Raw genomic sequence first — 19,687 nt, forward strand, 5'->3', positions numbered from 1 at the left:
GGAAAGCTGACGCGACGGCCAGACCGGACTGAGTCGAGGTGAGATCCGGTGAAGGGTGAGATGAGGGCGTGCGTGGTGAAGGGTCCCTGAGGTCCCCAGATGATCCCTTCAGGACGCTCCGATTGTGTAACTTGTAAGTAAGAAGCAGACGGGTACCTCCAGGTTGTAAGCGTGTACAAGAGGCGGGATGTGCAGGTGAGAGAAGAAAGGCGGAATACGGGAGGTGCAGCTGGTGTATGTGTAAAAGTCAGAGGTCACTGGTAGACGCAGTATCGGCGCTCGGTGGGCGGAGTGGGGTCCTGCCCGAGCACGAGGACAAAGCAGGTCAAGTGAGCTTGCTGGCTTGGCGGATGCGGATGCAGCTGCTACCTGTACATCTACCGTAGCGAGGCAAGGTAGGCACTAGGAAACGCTGGAAGGCAAGGTTGCCGCTAGAAGCCGGTTGATCGGAGGGGCGTCACTCAAGGTGGTTTGGTGGTGTCTTATCGTTAGAGTTGCTTTGCGGAAGACGTCATTGAGGGGTATCGGTATCAGATAACACCGATAAGGGTGAGGTGAGGTAAGCAAAGATGAAACCGGACCTGACAGGGGACTGACAGGGGACTGACAGCTTCACCCTACGTCTTTCTTCATCTCATTCTACCGCTTGAAACAGGGCTCACCGAGGGAGACGGGTACCACGAGACTGTCCCTTAATATCTGATAATGAACACCTCACCATATCACGCACATGTATATGTGTCCGCACTAAGGTTCGTTTCTGTCTCCGTATTCCGGCATTCTGACCTGATGCTTTTGAGGTGGCCGCTGCCTGGGTCGACCACGCAGGCGGCAATCACTTCTCGGACCGTGTTTTGCACCCGGGCATTCCCTGCATACAAACGGCATGTGATGCTGTTAGTGACATCGGTCCCGCCCGACGACTGCCCCTTTCCGGCTTGCCGATTCGAGACATGCGGAATCAACCACCACGACCAAATTCTCGGATCGGTTGAACCTATGGACTTCATCTGTTCTGGATAATGGAACAAAAGTTTTGCGAAATCCAGGTGTGAGCACGTTGTTACGATTGATCCTACACGGCATCTGGCAAAATCTCGTACCGCCAGGCAGCAGGCCATCACGATGCAGGCCACGTACGCGGTGGCTTACCGTCAGGCAACAGTTACTTGCCCACGTTTTGAAAGGACTGGGCTGAGCTGAGTCAAACAGCTTATCTCAAGAGAACCAACGTGTCTTCAGTGGCGATCGAAGTTGTTCCATCTAGGTTCCAGGGAACTAGCCATACTCGCCAGAGACTCTCTTGAGTCTAAGCAAGCCTTCCCTCTGTTGAAACTGCGATATCGCTCAAGTGCTCCTGCCAGCTCAGCATCCTAGACTACATCCAAGCTGACTGCCTTATCAAAGCTTCTGGAAGATCAGAATACATTGAGTCAGGGCCGTTCATCCACACACCTTGATGATCAACCTAGTTATACGCCTTAACCCTTTCGATGGCGGTCTTGTTAAGACCGGGCCAATGCTTCTTCCCCCAAGTAAACCAAAAGCCGAGCGCACCGGCCACGACTACGACATAGACCGGCCCAGCATAGTTCATCTCCGTCCCGGTAACGGGAATAGTCTGAGGGAACGGCAGCCATATGCTCAGATACACCGACCAAAGCAGCGCGTATATGTTAATCGGCGCGCCCCAACCCTTCGGCAACGACCATCCCCCATACTGGACCTCGAACTGCGGACCATGGCCGACGCGCCCCGTCATCCTGGCGTGCAGCATACAGGAGATGGCGATGATGTACGAACTGTACAGCCCCAGCGACGAAAGCGCGGTAAAGGCCGAAAAGATCGTCGCCGTGGCGTTGTTCCCCACCGTGAAAAGCGAGAGCAGCGTGACGATGATACACGGCAGCCAGACGGACCTGACGGGAACTCTGTGCTTGGGGTGGATCTTGGCAAAGTAGCGCGGCAGCCCGCCGTCTCTCGCCCACGCCCAGGTAATTCGTGACACCGAGGCGAGGGAAGCCGCCACGACGCAGAACGTGATGATGAGCAGCCCGCAGACCATGGCCGTCCCCGCGGCCGGGCCGGCGGCGTTGAAGAGGAGCGGGATGATCGGGTAATCCGACGACAGGACCTCATCCGGCTCACCCATCGCGAACAAGATGGCCATGATGATCCCGTACGACATGATCCCGTTGAGCACGATCGTCCACATCATGGCCCGCGGCACGGCCTGCTTCGCCCTCTTGACCTCCTCCGCCATGTGCACGACGCCGTCGAACCCGATGAAACCCCACGCCGGGACCAGCATGCCAATGTTCCACGAGACGAAGTCGTTCGTCCAGCCGGAGCTGACGGTACGCTCGAAGAAGACGAAGTCGGCGCTGGCGCGCGGGGCGAGGGTCAGGAGCACGACGACGAGGATGAGCCAGAGGACGACGTGCAGCACGCCCGCCAGCAGCTCCATCCAGGGGATGGTGCGGAAGGCGTACGTGTTGATGAGCCCCACGACGACGAGCTGCGCGATGACGACCATCGTGAGGTGCCAGGGCTGGAAGTTGTAGCTCGGGTAGTTCGTGACGACGAGGCCCATGATGATGTTCGCCTCCGATGCGGCCGAGCCGGCGAGGGCTGAGACCCAGGCGAACCAGGTCACCCAGCCTTGCATCCACTGTGATGAGGTATTCGTCGTTAGCTGACGGTCGAAGACTCGTTGGATAGACATTAGTAACGCCGTACCGTGATGAATCGTCTGTGTTTTCCCGGCGCGAGGAAGTGAGTCCAGTGGTACTGGGCACCGGCGATCGGCTGGATGGTCGCGAGCTCCGCCATGGACAGGGCCTGGGCCATGGCGCCCACGACGACGAGGATGATGCCCCAGGCGAGTGTCTGAGGGCCGCCGTTGTAGAACGTTGCTCCCATGTCCATGGCCATGACTTCCCACGACGACATGAAGATCAATGCAAAGGCCAGGAGCTGCCAGAAGGAGAAGAGTCGCTATCGACGAATCAGTGTTTCTGACTCTTCTAGCAAACATGTCTCCACTCACCCTCAGCGTTGCGCCGACGTCGTCAACTTGCGATTCCGGGCCATCGTGGGCTTGCTGGCTGCCCGTCTTCTCCGACGAGCTCGTGGTGTTGACTGCGGCATACTCGCCCTTGGGCCGCTGCATCTCGACGTATTCGGACTGCGCCATGGTGCCACCTTCGCGACAGCCCTCAAAGGATGTCCTTCGAGGATCGAAGCTCTATGAAAGAAAGGATGAGCGATTGCCATCGCAGAAGGGGGGGATCGCAGTCTAAAAAAGCTCTGGGTGTTACGACAGGGCCATGATCATGCCAAGAAGACTAGACGATTAGGAGACGCACCTCCCTCGCACCAGTCTGTCTTGAGCTGCTCGGTACGTGGCACGATGCGACCCTGAGACATCCGGGATCCAGTGATGGACGGGTATCTGAAGAATCCCATTGGTGTGATCCGCGATTCCTGCGCGGGACGAACGCGAGATGGCGATAAAAGGTTTTGAGACCCCCCCTCCTCCCCGCCGGCCAGCCATCTTGATGAATTCACAATCGCCGCTAGCAGGGAACGGCGTTTTTTTCGCCACGGTATGTCGACGCGGCGGGGATTTGAAGCTGCGGTATTGTAATTTTTTCGGCAAGTCTTTGAAAAAGAAAGAAAGAATAGACCCCTGGCATGGTTAGTCCGAGGCCACGAATGGCGTTGCGACTTTCTTTCTTGTTAGTGCGAAAGAGAGATCCACGATACTGCATCGCTGGATGTTAATTAGCTCGATAGAACCTCGAAACCAGGTCAAATGCTACCAGGTGGCTAAATGGAAAACTCAAGTTTGACAAGGACAAGTATGAAAGCTCATGCATATGTTAATGAAAGACTGAGTTGAGAACACTTGTTACGAGAGCCTGCCTAGGACAAGCTGGACCATGACTACACCACTGAGCCTTCTTGAAGGATGGCTATGATACAAGTAGTGAGTTTCGATCGAGGCTATACAGACTGGATTTGAGTTTCATAAACTCGACCGGTCTTTCACTGAACTTATGTTGTCAGTTTTCTTTTCATCCAACCGGGTAGATCCAGATCGCTTAGCACTTACTAGGGCTTCCACCTGTGTCAATTACTTGGAATGTTGGTTGGCAACTCATTATATACAACGTATCTCAGGAATATTTGCTTTTGGGCTCCTCTCAGCATTTTGATGGGCTGACAGCCAATTGGCAGGAAGGATCGTGACCAACGAACCGACCGACCACAGTGCAGTCTTGTCTCCGGCGCAGACATTGGCGCTTGACATGATCTGCCTTTCTGCCTAGGTAGCAATTACAACATAGAAAAACAACTTGTTTTGGCCCAGCCGAAACCGCAGCTGCGCGACACTCCCTGCAATCTTCTCAATGGCTTATTGCGACTTTTGCTCAAAGTTACCGTCGAGCTGTCATTCTACCAGGACGTAGAATTCCATCCAAATCTCAAATCCCTCAAGGAAAGCGCCGAGTCTGGCCGTTCTTTCTGCAGCCTCTGTTGGAACAGCATTCAGGACGCCCTTCTTCCCAGACTAACCACCAGTCTTCTCAACGGCGAGCGACCGGAATCTTACCACGAGACGGCGCCATGGTATGAAAGCATTTGGCTTCGTGGAGATATCCTTCCCACCGGACCCGGAACACCATCAAGCGGCACCAACGGGGGTACCGGCGGGGTGCTTGTCAGCTGGGGACGATGTCGAGTATGCAGCTACGACATCGACGATACCTACTTCACCGATACGAATTATCCTGGATTTCCGCCGGGTGTGAGCTTGTCTTATTACGCGTAGGTTATGCGGACTCTGAATGGAATCGTCCATCTCTTCTTGTTGACTGAGGCTGACACCTTCAAGATTTGAAGGATCTGCAGCCGCTTCGGTCTATCCCGAGCGTTGCGTCGCTACAGATCCCGACCCCGACGCTCTTCTCTCTTTCGTCCGACTGCGCCTCGAGGAATGTCGCAAGAGCCATAAGTTATGTGCAATGCCAAAGACTTTCGAGATACCCGCCCGCGTCATCCACATCGGTAAAGACGGGACTTCCAGACTGTGCCCAACGCAAGGCTTGTGTGAGCCATATGTGGCCCTTTCATACTGTTGGGGTCCGGCCCAGGATACTGTCAAGTTGACAAAAGACATACTCGAGGAGTTCCTTGTTGCTCTGCCAGTGGAAAAGCTCACAAAGTCACATCAAGAGTCCATTGGACTTGCTCGAGGTCTCGGTTTCGAATACTCGTGGATTGACGCTCTTTGTATTATGCAAGGCGATGCGGATGACTGGGCTACTGAGTCTCGTCGAATGGGGCTTGTGTATGGAAATGCAGCATTGACCTTCATAGCAGCACGCTCTGCGGATGCTACACTTGGCTTTGCCTCTTGCGATCCCTCCCACAAGCATCAACCCTGTCCCATCCCGCTTGGTCCTTCTAGTAACGATCTTCTCTATATCGATCAGCCTCGTGGGATTAGGTCTGGACCGACAACCTCGCGGGGTTGGTGTTACCAGGATGATTCTCTTTCTAATCGCTCCATCGTCTTTGCCGAGGACCAGATCGGGTTCCGGTGTCGTCACTGGGACTCCTGGGAAAACGGTTCTAGTAGAATATGGGGCAGTCCTCACACGTCCAGCTCACCCCTATTTCCTTCCATGGCCCCGGACCTAGACACGAGAAAAGACAACACCCTCAAGATGTGGTACGAGAAGGTCAGCGCGTTCACACTTCGCAAGCTGTCCAACCCACACGACGTATTTGCTGCTATAGCCTCCATTGCCAAGCTCGGCGAAGGCATTCTCCAGTCTCGGTATCTGGCTGGACTTTGGGAACATGATATCGTAAGGGGCCTTCTTTGGAAACCGCGTCATCATGTGCACGAGAGGTTCTATGGGCCTCTTGTGCGTCCTCGGCCCATGCCTTGCGCGCCAGCTCCCGTGATTCGCGCGCCGACATGGTCATGGGCGTCAGTTGAAGGGCCAACATTTTATCATCACACCGGCGAGAAGTGGAAGGAATGGGGCAAAGAGGGCTTCATCAAAGTGCGACCGGGGCTGGGAACCAGATGGACAGCAGACGAGAGCTGCGACGTAGCGACACTTCACATGCCACAATGTGAACTTTGGCGGGTTGGCCAGGTCGGTAGAGCAAGGAAAGTCGACGCCACGGTGGCAGAGTACCTGGCAGATATACCTAATTGGTGGAAGAGGTCTTGGGCAGGCAAGGCTAGGCGTTACGGGGTTCTGCTTTCCGCTGCTGAGGAGAAAGACCAAGGCACTGGGGCGCTGATTGACCAAGTGGTTGCCATCGGTTGCTTTGATGTGGATGAAGAGGCTTGTGGACAGGTGTCATGTTTGCTCACGGTAGAGAGAGAAGGCTTGTTGTTGGTTGAGGAGGGAGGGTGTTGGAAGCGTGTCGGCTGGTTCGTCCTTGAAAGAGTATCCTGGTTGAATGGCAGAGACGAAACCGAGATTAGGCTTATTTAAGGCTTTGCTTCAGGCCTCGTCAAGCCTAGAGGCAACGATTTACATAGGTGCACTGCAAATAGTCACGCCAGTCCTTCTCTTAAGCCGATACTATCACCTAAATCCAGAGTCTTACTAGTATTATAGAGATGAAGGCTATCCCATTGAGTGCAAATAGACTATAGTAATTTGGCTCCCTTTGCAAAGTTGTATATTATTCTATTAGTTGCCGTCATTACGGCGGGGGATGTAAGACTGAACGTCAGAAACGCAGACGTTGGACGCGTTGGTCGCGAGTTCCTTGCACTCGGCGTCCGTGTACAGCTCAACTACAGGGCACGAGTCAGTCAACCGTTCGGCACTACCGGGGTTCATTCGTTGCCCCCCTCCCCCTAAGGACCGAGACTCACAGCTGAAGATGGGCGTCAGAGGAACGGCGGAAAACCTCTTGTACGTGGTGTTGTCGAGGCCGATGGGGATGCGCTGGCACGAGCCGACGTAGTCGGGCGGGATGGCGAGGGACTGGCCGCCCGAGGTCTGGAGGGGCGTGCCGGTGCAGTCGGCGTCGGGGTCGTAGAACATCTTGATGTTGCCCATGATCGGGGTGGCGCTGGCGGTCGCGGCGAGGGCCACGAGGGCGGAGGTGAGCGTCGTGAGCTGCATTGCGGGTGTCGGCGTGTGTCTGGTGGGAAGTTGAACGAGAGTTGTCGGTTGTTCTTGATGTTGTTCACCGCTGGGGGGGGGGGGGGTTCTCACCCTTTTTTAAAGGTCCATGGAGAGTGAGGTCACTGAACTGATGCTTGTTGTTATTGTGGGACCGAGTTGAAATACGAGCACCGGTGGGGAACACTTGGCATAATTTCCTGGGGCATAATGACCTATATATGGATTTTGACTCTTGGTAACAAGGATAGTTTGAATTTGGATTGGTTGAGCAAGTCTTTTGAGTTGGGCTGTGTTCGGGCTGTCTTCCGCAACTCTTGTTAGGAGGGCCTCGTGAGGTATTTAGGACTAATGAGCAATTCGTGAAGGGTTCATGTGAAACTTTTCCGTGGACGTATTTATTCAGAGTCTGATCAAGATGCCGTTGAAGGCGTAAGATTAAATGCATAATCTTGCCGGCAACGGCGTTTTTTCTCTAACGATTTAGCTATCCGCTTTACCTGCCTGTGTGATGCAAGATGAATAATACCAAGGCTTCAACTCAGGGGCGAGCCGTGGGAAACAAGATATCAGTCGATGTTCCTTTAATTGACAAAACTATGGAAGCGATGATGCAAGTCACAGAACCTCAATTCTAGAGATAGCTCTTACATAACTATTTCCCAATGAATACTAAAACGAGGAATATTTCGAGGAGTGCAGTGACATTGCTCTCTTCATATCCGGCATATTTCTCTTCATGCCTTTTTCATCGGTCGCAGAACCGTTCAACCCCTAAATCTGCCAACGTCCAAGTGACAAATATTACATATCTGAACAATTTCTAAAAACTGAGGATGATGAGACGAGATGAGACGCGGTGCCTTTATGGTGACTTGTCTACAGATAGTCGGGCTGCGGGCGTTCTGTTACTCTCGGCGCTTCTAGTGGACACACTTATCAGGTCTCTTTTTTCGCTACACCGAATCCTTATACGTATCATTAAGTAGTATCAGTCTTATAGCTGTGGCTCATTCAAACTTGTCGGACCCTTCAAGGCGGGTTGCTTCGGTTCCGAAGGACGACGCTGAGAGACATACAAGACGGGCAAGTTCCCTCTCACCATAGGCATTTAACGAGACCTACGCAAACATACCGACAGTTTTTCCATGCAATGTTCATCTGAAAGAAGTCAACTGGAAGCATTTAGAAACTTCTAAGTTCTGACTGTAAAAACGGACATCATTAACTCTTTAGTTATGACAAGATCTTCGTCCCCAACGTATCTTGATCATATGAGTCCAAGTTGTTTCCATTGACAGCGTAAATTACGGGACTCTGGCCACTTTCAGTGGAAGCACGTCTCTGGGTTGCATCTGACTTTAATATGTCAATAAGTCCTGGCTTATGTGGGCTTCAGCGTGGGAGGCCTGCCCAATATGACCAGCTCGACCCCTCACTCATTGTCTACGGGTCGCGAAAACACCTCTTCGTTGCTTGTCAAACTGGAAGGGAAACTTAACTAAATCTTTCAGATTTCAGAAGTCGACTTCAGGACAAAGAGAGGTTTGTCTACCACTCCCTGGTAAGGCTGTTGTAAATGTCTTGCCGCTTCTTCTCTGCTGCACCTGCCCTCTACATCTCCGCTACCCGATCGCCCCGTCCCAGAAAATAAGTATTGATTGAAACTTCTTACAGTTGAGTCCGTCAAGCGTCATGCTCATCGCTCACGATCCTCAAAGGCTCATGAGGCACATTCAAGACGCGAGTTGCCGGTCAGCTAGGGTATTGCTGTGGGCCAGCGTGCAAAGACAGCCCGGATCTGCAGCGGAAATCGGCAATCGCCAAGCATGAGCAATTAAGAGTGTTGATCATGCTGCGTAAAGATCACGTACCCACCACGGATGCAGATCTCAAATGGCCGGGATTGAGGTGTCGAGTAAATAAGGATACATATTCACACCAAACCTCCATGACATTTCACATACCGCTACCAGGACTCGCATTGCGCACAGGGCGGGAGGTCGACATGGGTCGCCTGACTTCGAGTCTCGGAAACACGCCGTCAACTTACGACAACAATTAAGAGCATGGGCAGCCTAGCAACCAGCGGTTAACTCGGCCCCCGACCATGAGAAACTTTTTAATATGGCGTAAATGATGGCGAAAGTCAATCCAACGTCACGCGAAGAAGACTGAAGAATTCCAAGGAGTTATTTGCATTTATGTACATGTACACACTGTTTATACATGCTGTCAAGAAGTTAAAGGTATTTACTGAAAAGAAGATTGTCGGTTATCCCGCTACCATCCGAGGTCAACCTCGGAGCCTGATTTTCAGAGGGGCGCGTCGAATGTGACGGCCGGGTAGCGGCCGACGACTCCAGTCACGATATGACTTAGATCTTGCCGTAGCCGGCGGAGGAGCCGCTGACGGAAGAGGCGGCAACAGCGTCGGGGATGTCGGCGCCGCTGGTGAACTTGTTGAGGACGGAGGTGTCGGAGCCGGCGAAGGTGCCGGAGCTGGAGAAGCTGTTGGGAACGCAGTCACGGCCGAGCTTGGACTTGCACTGGGAGGCGTTGGAGGAGGTGATGGCGAGCGCGGAGCCAGCGCCGCCGTCCTCGATGACGGCCTTGACGTTGGAGAAGACGTTGCCCTCGGCGAGGACGTAGCCACCCTCGTCGACCTCGAAGGCGTGGCCGGTGGACTCGGACCAGTAGTTGTTGACGGCGTGGACGAAGCTGTTGCCGTTGACCTTGGGCGTGCGGCCGCTGAAGTTGTTGAAGCTGTTGCCCTTCAGGGTGATGGTGTCGGAGCTGCCGGCGAAGTAGGCGGTCCAGTAGTGCTGGCCGTCGCAGGTGGCGGAGTAGTCGGACTTGCCGTCGAACTGGTTGTTGGTGACGGAGACACGGCCGGAGGCGGAGGTGCCGAGAACGAGGTGCTGGCGACCGATCTTGGAGGTCTAAAGAGCGAGTTAGCTTTGAAGACACTTGAATGGAGATATTGTGAAGGACTTACGGTGACGTGGTCGATCCAGACGAGGTCGGTGGTGTCAAGAGTGATGGCATCACCACCCCAGACGTACTTGGGGTTGATGTTCTCGATCTTGATGTTCTGGATGATGACGTTCTTGGCGCCGGCGAGTCTCAGACCCTTTCCGACAATGACACCCTTGGAGCCATCACCGATGATGGACTTGTTGGAGCCGACCTTAATGGGGTTCAGGCCGGCCTTGTTGTAGGTGACGGAGACAGAGGGAGCAGAGCTCTGGTAGTTGTCGCACCACTTGTCCTTGTTGATGGCAAGCTGGCAAGCAGAGCCAGTGCCCCAGGGAGCGCAGCCGGTCTCGGTGGCGGTGCCCTCGGAGTCGCTGAAGTCGAACGTCTTGGTCAGGACGATGACGCGGGCCGTGGAGTCGCCGAGGTACGAGACCAGCTCGTCGTTGGTGGTAGGGGTGACGGCGGAAGCAGAACCACCGCCGGTGACGCTGGCAGCGAAACCCTCAGGGGTGCCAGAGACGGCGACGGCAGCGGCTTGCTGGGCGACAGCCGCAGCGGCCAAAAGGAAGGACTTGGCAAACATCTTGGAAAAGTTTTGAAATAGGGCTGAACGAATGGAAAAAGAGCGACTGAAGGGTGAGAAGGTCGAGAACGGGGATCGACAAACGGCAAGGCGACGCGGGTATGATATACCATTGACGGCTTGGCTCAAAAATGGGCCTGTCGACTCCCCTTTGCCTCCGTGATTCCACTCGCTCTCGGAACTTGAACGTCTTCAAACTGTCAAAATGTTGACCATGTTACTGGCCGCGTACACTAGCCATCAACCCCCTGGACTTCGAAAGCGCGTAAACAACGACCATGGATTGGAATATATGACGGGGTTCGACACTCCACCCGCAAAATCCAATGGAGTAGCCAACAGTTACCTGATGAGGAAATGATGGCTGGCCTGCCAGGGCCCAACCTTGCTCGAACAGGGGAAGGCCAAGGCGGTAAACTGGCACAGACCTAATCTATTCGCAGCCGATCGACGCAATAACGGAGTATTTGCTGTGTTGTGTTGATTCTCCCAGGTCCACCCGTTCCTTTCTCGCGGGCCCATCCGCAGGGTGATTTGAGCCTCTAAGAAACGACACTGGATTCCATCATGTCCCTTTTGATCACTTTGAGGCTCCATTGTCACCTCCGACGATGGTTACCCCTGATGCTTTCCCGCAAGCGGGGACATAGACCCCCACCACCCGAATCAAAATCAGTCCAGGGAAACGTACGATGGGTGAGAAGCGAGGCTTTCGGATTTCCAGACTGGCGCCTCCTCCACCCGTCAGCCACTTAAATCAGAACACAATGGGTCGCGGGAAAAGAGGTAGGGAGAGACAGGCCGGCCGCGGCAGTTGCTATCACGCATGACTCCATTTATAAACGTTCCGAAGCTAAGGTCGACATCGTGGGGATTTCGTCTGAAACTACGCTGCATTCGGCTTCCGCCGAGTGCTCAGGGAGTCTCCCAATGGCAAATTCAACGTGCAATTCGGACACCAATGCTACGTTGTCGGGGGCGCAGGTGAGTGCTCAGCTGTTGCTCGTTGGTTCGCTACCCTGGCAGCCTGGACACGAAAAGACCTGGAATCTGTGGTGCTTGCGGGGCCGAAACCACATGCATGCAACCAGGAATATGATTCCCCCTTACCATCAGACGAAGGGTTTAAAGGAGGCTTGTTCTATGTTGATGACCGACCCGGTGTACCTGAAGTCGTATTTGCAGGCGAGTATTACTCAGTTTCTAATCTCGATATTGGGCTAGTTTGTCAAAACTGAACTGACTTCAGACTGGCCGCATTAACTTGCTGCACTTTTTTCTGCCCTGAAGTTGCTTCATTCATGTTGCCAAAAACCCGGAGTCCACTCAACTCAGCCGCGTCAATTTGTAGGAAACAATAACCTATCGACAGACCGCTTCTAAAACCAGCTTCTGCCACAAAGTTGTGAAATCATCAGTCATTCAACGCATGCACGATGGCACGGTTACTGGTGACGAGCCTGGAGAAGGCAACTTGCAAGGTCACTTTACAGAAACAGGGATGAGGCACTTACCTCCACAGTACGGCCGTAGAGACTTGAACTTGCTTGATCGCATGGCTGGAATGTCACAAGAACCAAATCAGGACATACAAATACCGAAGCTAGGTTCGCACACCCGTATGGTAGGTGTCGACAACCGCCAGAAGATTGATCAAGAGTACCGCAGTAGAATATGCTGCCCACAACTCCACTTGCCGCGCAACCCCCAAATACTGCCCAGTCCTTGCAATAACACTCAGAAGTCTCGAATGCGCTGTTCCAAAGCATCTTAGAAAGAATCATGCACGTCTGAAGTTTGCGAAACTTCGATAAGATTAAGCAATTAGGCTGAGCCCGCGGGGGATTTCTGGGGCATACGGCGATCCAGCAGCCTGGAAGAAGGTCTGCAGTCTGCTGACAGGCGGGTTACGAACGCTGATCGTCATCTGCAAAGGACGGGATACCCAATAATAGGTTCTGGACATCTTTTTTATGGACTCTGCTGGTCACGCATATCAGAGATAACTGGGGCTTGGCAATCTTGCCATATTAACATTGAAGGTCAACTTGGATTGGTGGAATAACAGGAGCGTTCACCTGAGTCGATGAGTCGACTTTCGGAGTTTCTAGTTGACCGCAATCTACGACTTTGGCATAGGAGATGCATCGTCTTTTGCTGGTCGACTTGACCGGATCAATGTTTAAACCATTGACAAGCAATTCAATCTCTGTCAGATCAACTTCTGCCGCCGAGTCAGTAAATACGTTTCCATGCCGATAAATATGTTAGGGATGTAAGATAAGCCTTGGTTGAGTGCTGAGAGTGAAACTTGGAACAATGAGTTGATCAACTTACCCCATCTGGGTGTAAGAAGTGAGCACCATGGCATGTTTGGATGCCTCAGCTTGACTGACTGTACACAGCAGGCTAACTACAAGCTTCCAGCTGTCTGCTAGCTAAGAAACCGGGAGTCGTTCACCTAGGTAGGCTTCGCAAGCAAACTTGATATCTATTATTATTCAGTCGCTGTTTCCCGATTGAAGCACGAGATAATAGTGTCAGCAAACATTCGTCTCTGAAAGCTGAATCGGCTTCGCTCTGATAAACTCCATGAATCCATTTATGAAATTCGTCAAGGCACACGTCATTTTTGAGGAGAACCTTCGCGGTTTTTACTTTTTATTCTTTTAAAGATGACTTTGAATTCACTCAAAGCCTTGTTATGATTGAGAAACGTTGAGTGAGTAGTATATTTTACCTGGAAGCCGGGAATCAAAGCGATGATGACTCTGTAATGAAAGTCGTCAGTTCTCCTGTGCAGATCCGTCAAATGCATGATTGGCATTGCAGCAAATCATTCAATTCAAGTGATCAGAATGTTGGCGAGCCGTTGGACTTCATTATCTGAAAGTTCCTGCGTTGGAAAATCAGTTATCCGTTTGCCTACCTAAAGTAGAGCAATAACTACGTTCTGAAATGCGACTACTTGATTGACTCAGAACAACATGATTTGAGGATGAAGGTTCATCGCAAGATGCCTTTGGCTGGGGGGTGACAAATGATGTCAAACCTGTGCTTTAGTGATTGACATGTTCTCAAAACGGCATCGATTTTAGAGTCACTGGAATAAATGCATTTGAGTGAATGAGTCTTATCATTGATTGATAGAGCGATTTTCGGCCGTTGTGCCGAGAAAGTGGGAACGGCGATGGTGCAAGACCTGCATCAATGGCGTTTATTGCAGCGATTGCTACAAGCGACACCAACCAGACGGTACACGCGAATTGCGTCATGGCCATGAATCAAAAGCTAGGCAAGGGTATCATGGACTATCATTTTATTTTGTGAAGCTCGGGTTTTTCGAGAGGTAGAAACACTGTGGTCTCTCACATAATTGTCAATGACTCCTACAGTGCAGACGGCCGATCGCGAATTGACAGGCCTCAATGTGTCTATCAAGATGGTGTCTCCACCGAGGGTTCTATTGGCCAAAGGCCTCAAGCATCCATGGATGTCATTGTCGGCTCCTGCCGAAGAAGAGAAAGCTTCATTTGACAGTACTTCCAATCAAGGTTCATTGCGACTTATATAAAAGTATCATGTTCGCCGACGACATTCTCCCCATTTCGCCGAAAGCTAAAGTCATCGGGGCTCCAGAGGATAGTAAGTGAGGCTTCTCCTTGAAGACATCATGCGCTTCTCAGCACTCTCGACATTGACGCTGGCTGGTGTTTCCGTCAGCGCCAATAAGGGACCCTTCTTCGAACAGATTAATGACTCGACCTGGATCATCGGAAATGATCACTGGAATCTGACCCAGGGCTCTTTATACGCAACCAAGCTTTTCTGGGACGGAGTCCCGGGCGCCGATCTTGTGGGTTCGGCCGCCGGCCACTACGTCGGCTACGGTACGCACATCGTCCCATCGCAATCTGGGGGAAGACGGCCTTAATATCTAACATATTGCAGACGGCGAGAACAATCTCAAATTCACCAACGCCACCATCGCGTCCCGCGGCACCAACTACATCGACGTCAGCTTCTCCGCCCCCGCGGGCGACTTCCACTGGGTTATCTTCGATGACTTGAGCGGCGCGTACCAGTACTTCGTCAATCGCGCTCTGCCCGACATCAGTATCCTCCGGACGCTGTGGAGACTGGCGCCCGAGTACTTTCCGAAAGGGCGGACGCACGTCAAGGATGAACCTCTGCCCGACTTCTCGCTGTATGCGAATGCGACCAATGTCCAAGATGAGACCTGGCAATTGGCTGATGGATCGTTCATCACCAAGTACGACTGGTCGAATGCCGTGAGAGACCGTGACTTTTACGGCATCTATGGCTCCAAGGCCGGCTCGTGGTACATCCACCCTACCACGGAGTACTACAACAGCGACCACCTGAGTCAGACTTTGACGGTGAGGAAGATACAGCCATTTCATATGAAAGTCGTATGTTCTGACAAGATAGCAGATCCACAGAGAGTCCAAGACTGGAGACTCTGCCCAGCTTAATGTCGTCCAGGATACATCTCACTTTCGGGTTGGCCAGAAGGTTGCTCAGCCGGCGGGCAAAGTCTGGGGGCCTTGGCTATGGTATTTGGTGAGAAATACCCTACATGAAGGCTCGGACGAGCATTCAAGCTAACAAATTTTACCAGAACAACGGCGACGTCGCCGATGCTGCGCAGAAGCACAAGGAAGAGGTGAAGCATGTTCCTTACGACTGGTTCAAGGATGCTGCCTACCACTCCCGTGGCGGAATTGAGGGAACCATCACTCTGTCCGACGGCCGACCAGCTTCCAACGCTGCTGTTTTCCTGGGCGACGCTGACACCACAATCCGCCCTTCCATCCAGGGCACGAACTACTACTACACCACTTACACCAACGACAAGGGTCGCTTCTCCTTCAACAACGTTCGCACCGGCTCCTACGCGGTCTACGCCTGGTCCAACGGCAGCAAGCTCGCCGATGTGTACACCAACTTCACCGCGCCCGTCACCGTCACCAAGGACAAGACCGCGAACCTGGGCCAGCTCTCGTGGAAGGTTCCTCAGAGCAAGCGCATCTTCCAGGTCGGCGAGTTCGACAAGAAAGCTACTGGGTTCAAGAACGGCGGGTTGCCGTACCAGCACGGCGTGGCGGCCGACAGCCCGGCGAACTTGACTTTCGTCGTCGGCAAGTCCCAAGACTCGGACTGGTATTTTGCGTCGTCTGCGGTCGGGCAGTGGACTATTGAGTTCGATGTTCCCGCCTCGGACCTCGCTGCCAACAAGACTGCCCTTCTTAGCGTGTCGCTGGCGGGATACTCCCAGAGCGCGGCTTTGGATGTTGATGTCAACGGACAAGTATACGGTTCCTTGACTAAGGACGTTCTGACGAGCGATCCTGCTCTGTACCGCTCGGGAAAGATTAGCGGAGAATGGCGGTTCTTCCAGTACAAGATCGATACCGATGTGGTGAAGGCTGGCAAGAACACCGTTGGTTTCACGGTGACTCGATACACTCAATGGAGGGGTTTCCTCTGGGATAGTATCATCTTGGAGTGGATCTAACGCTCCCGCAACACATGACTGATGATACAGAGATGATGAATGAGGAAAATGAGATAGCTTCCAGTTCATAGTTTGCTGTTATAGGCTAGAGGTCTTGGACCTGATAGCAATTAATGCTAATAAGCACGTTGGTAAACATATGTACCTTAAAAGCTTGTGCGCCCAACGGTATCACTCAATTCCTGTTGCGTTTCAGTAAGCCTCTCTAGAATATCGATGCCCTGATATAAAGGACGGAGGTCGTGGAAGTGAGTCTTCCAACCGAGTTTGGGATGATCGCGTCAAGTTCCGAACTTTGATGTCTTTCGCCATCTCACACCTACCGACATCATCGCTCACACTTCCCACGACCCATCGAGCCCACCGTCGGGTCATCATGCCACCATCGCAGCCCCGCCATCCAAGCGAGCTGTCGCAAGCGAGCATCGTCACCGCCCTGGTGGTCTAGCGGTATGATTCTTCCTTAGGGCTGTTATTCGGTAACAAGCTTGGAAGAGGTCCCAGGTTCGATCCCTGGCCAGGGCCTATTTTTGCGTTGTGAAGCCATCGTCAGTCGTTGTCGTTGGTGTTTCTTTTTAATGGTTGCAGAAATCCGTCAGCGGGAAAAACTCCGACCCCGCAGGATTCCCCAACCCTTTTGGCATGCTTGCTGCAAAGAATGCGCTTACTCGCAGGCAACCCGAAAGTCTGATTGGAAACACATCTTGCGTGGCTGCAGCGCTACGGGCGGGGGCCGCCCGAAATAATAAGGAATATCCGTGGAAACTGGGAGGTCATCGGGGATTCGCCCGGAAATACCCCTGTCCTTGCGCGGCCGAGACCGGCCTTGGATGCGGGGGAGTCGGATCAAGACCCGGTGCGGATATCCGATGATAACCTGCCGCTATCTGACTCTTGTCGTGCCAACGGATACCATCCCGACTGATTTCCAGTGACAACCTCGGTCATCAAACCCGATTCATCAGTAATAAAGACGCCTGATCACTTCGACTCTTGCACAGCTCACAACTACGCAACAAACTCATCAACATACGAATAGCTCTCAGGGTGCATACTTAATTATATCTGGTCTTGTCTCACAACTTCGAACAGTTATCTCACCCTTTTCGGAAAACAACACACAAAATGGCTCCCAAGGTCCCTCCCCAAGGTGTTTGGGCCCCCGCCGTGACGCTCTTCAACCCCGAGACCGACGAGCTGGACCTCGAGGCTCAGGCAAAGTACTACTCCTACCTCTCCAAGACGGGCCTCGCCGGTCTGGTCATCCTCGGCACCAATGCTGAGGCGTTCCTCCTCACCCGCGAGGAGCGCAAGGCCCTGATCGCCACCGCCCGCAAGGCCACCGGCCCCAACTTCCCCATCATGGCCGGCTGCGGAGCCCACTCCACCAAGCAGGTCCTCGAGCTCCTCTCCGACGCCGCCGAGGCCGGCGCCGACTCCGCGCTCGTCCTGCCCCCGGCCTACTTCGGCAAGCAGACCACCCCGGCCGTCATCGACCGCTTCTTCGACGACGTCGCCTCCAAGTCGCCGCTGCCCATCGTCATCTATAACTTCCCCATCGTCTGCAACGGCATCGACCTGGACAGCGCCACCATCGCAAAGTACGCCAAGAAGTACGACAACATCGTCGGTGTCAAGCTCACCTGCGGTGCCGTCGCCAAGATCGTCCGTCTCTCCGCGGAGCTCTCACCCGAGAAGTTCGCCACGTACGGCGGCCAGTCCGATTTCCTCCTCGGCGGTCTCACCGTCGGCAGCGCGGGCTGCATCGCTGCCTTCGCCAACGTCTTCCCCAGGGTGACGACCAAGATCTACAAGCTGCACGCTGAGGGCAAGTCAACGGAGGCGCTGGCCCTGCACCAGAAGGCCGCCCTTGCCGAGCAGGCGACGAAGGCCGGTATTGCGACTATCAAGTACGCCGCCTCGGTGTTCACGGCGCCGAGGGCCGGCCTGGCGGGCCAGGAGAAGCTTTTCGACCCCCGCAGGCCGTACGTCCCCGCTAGCGAGGACCAAAAGAAGGCTGTGCACAGCTTGATGAGCGAGCTGAACAAGCTCGAGGAGGAGCTTGCGGCATCCAGCTGAACGGTGGATCATGTCTGGAGAGGGGAGAGTCTGTCTTGAGGGTGTGGTGGAGGCACCGTGATATTCACGGATTACCTGATTTTAGAGTATGGGATACATCATAAATCGGGAGGCAAGCATGGCAAACGGCGCGTATGAGATATTTCGGTCGGTAGTTGGCTTGCATGGACGCCAGGAATGGAACGAATAGACGAGACAGTGAGCAAATACAAATGAAATGAGTTAAAGCCAAGGCATGAGCACGGTTCCTAATCGATTGAGAGCAAGAATAAATCCACGTGTCCGACATAAAGCTGGCTGCAGGCGCTAATGATAGCTTTTCAGCTTGTCGTGCACGGAATTCGACGTCAGTCAGACCATCATTCTTGCCGAGATAACGTGGCGTTGGGTAAGTTACGTTCCAGACGACGGGGCTTGACCGAAGCCTTGGATGTGATACCCGTTGCGAGAGCTGGCACGACAGGCGTCGAAACATGACTTGCATGGTGATGATCGCCGGTAATCAAACACCCGTCAACGCTGCCAAGGCGCAGGCGAAGGACCAAACATCTTAAGCGAGCAATCAGAGCGTCTCTCTAGAGCGTCTCGGGAGTCTTGATAATGTCGAATGCTCGCGCCACCTTCGACGCCTCATTCTTCGACGGGCGGCTGGAGGGACTAGGTTGCGCGGCACATAATAAGGGGACATGAAAGATGGTCAACCTCAAGAACAGACGAATCTATCTAATAACAATAGAAACGGTTGGCGAGGCAAAGAGGGAAGCGACATCCACGGCAGGCAAGAGATTTTGCCTAGAAGCGACGGATGAACAATGACGTTCAGTCCGCCCTCCTAGTGAAAAGGAGAATCAGGTCATCGCAAGCGCTCAAATACCGTCTGGGCCTTCGCTCTCGTCAGCCACAATCCCCGGGACTGGTTCGACGACAAGGTCGGCCGAAAGCATCGAGATCAGCAGCAGCAGCAACACGGCATCTCTACCCACCCGCGGAGCTTCCAGAATCTCAGAACACCGCTGAAGAACAAGAGATTATGTCTCGCTTATTGGAGGGGAATCCTTCCCGCTATGACCGAGACCCTTAGGGTAGAGCAAGACACGTTCTTGTCCCAACCCGGCCGCCTGTAATGTCCATCCCCGCCACATACCATCCCCGCATGCGGTTGAAAATGCACTCCAGCTCTTAGAACGAACCAAAGACTTAGGGCAAGCCACAGTTCCCATCACTGCCAGACGAGGCAGGGGGTTGTCGTGTCTCCTCCCGGCAGTGGTGGACAGGGGGGGGGGGGGGGGGGGTTATTGGGGTGATACCCGGGGGTTGGAGGGGCCCCGGCAAAACACCCAC

General features: G+C 53.4%; 5 protein-coding genes across 5 annotated transcripts; 2 read left to right on the forward strand and 3 right to left on the reverse strand.

The window, feature by feature from the left end:
- Window positions 1-1,468: 1,468 nt before the first annotated feature.
- CkaCkLH20_09132 (LPXTG-domain-containing protein) lies at window positions 1,469-3,196 on the reverse strand (the record flags this gene model as incomplete). Its single annotated transcript, XM_038891847.1, has 3 exons — window positions 1,469-2,671; window positions 2,740-2,997; window positions 3,050-3,196. 3 exons carry the CDS (start codon window positions 3,194-3,196, stop codon window positions 1,469-1,471), a joined length of 1,608 nt encoding a protein of 535 aa, XP_038742780.1.
- Window positions 3,197-6,725: 3,529 nt separating this feature from the next.
- Window positions 6,726-7,166, reverse strand: CkaCkLH20_09133 (uncharacterized protein; the record flags this gene model as incomplete). Its single annotated transcript, XM_038891848.1, has 2 exons — window positions 6,726-6,832; window positions 6,914-7,166. 2 exons carry the CDS (start codon window positions 7,164-7,166, stop codon window positions 6,726-6,728), a joined length of 360 nt encoding a protein of 119 aa, XP_038742781.1.
- Window positions 7,167-9,544: 2,378 nt separating this feature from the next.
- Window positions 9,545-10,728, reverse strand: CkaCkLH20_09134 (pectin lyase; the record flags this gene model as incomplete). Its single annotated transcript, XM_038891849.1, has 2 exons — window positions 9,545-10,108; window positions 10,165-10,728. 2 exons carry the CDS (start codon window positions 10,726-10,728, stop codon window positions 9,545-9,547), a joined length of 1,128 nt encoding a protein of 375 aa, XP_038742782.1.
- Window positions 10,729-14,401: 3,673 nt separating this feature from the next.
- CkaCkLH20_09135 (rhamnogalacturonate lyase) lies at window positions 14,402-16,267 on the forward strand (the record flags this gene model as incomplete). Its single annotated transcript, XM_038891850.1, has 4 exons — window positions 14,402-14,618; window positions 14,680-15,128; window positions 15,184-15,312; window positions 15,371-16,267. The coding sequence occupies 4 exons, from the start codon at window positions 14,402-14,404 to the stop codon at window positions 16,265-16,267; spliced, it is 1,692 nt and encodes a 563-aa protein (XP_038742783.1).
- Window positions 16,268-17,392: 1,125 nt separating this feature from the next.
- On the forward strand, window positions 17,393-18,346 carry CkaCkLH20_09136 (dihydrodipicolinate synthetase; the record flags this gene model as incomplete). The annotated part of the gene is made up of 1 exon (XM_038891851.1): window positions 17,393-18,346. One exon carries the CDS (start codon window positions 17,393-17,395, stop codon window positions 18,344-18,346), a length of 954 nt encoding a protein of 317 aa, XP_038742784.1.
- Between the last annotated feature and the right edge of the window lie 1,341 nt (window positions 18,347-19,687).

Source organism: Colletotrichum karsti (assembly GCF_011947395.1).
Source record: "Colletotrichum karsti strain CkLH20 chromosome Unknown Scaffold32, whole genome shotgun sequence".
Classification (NCBI taxonomy): Eukaryota; Fungi; Ascomycota; class Sordariomycetes; order Glomerellales; family Glomerellaceae; genus Colletotrichum; species Colletotrichum karsti.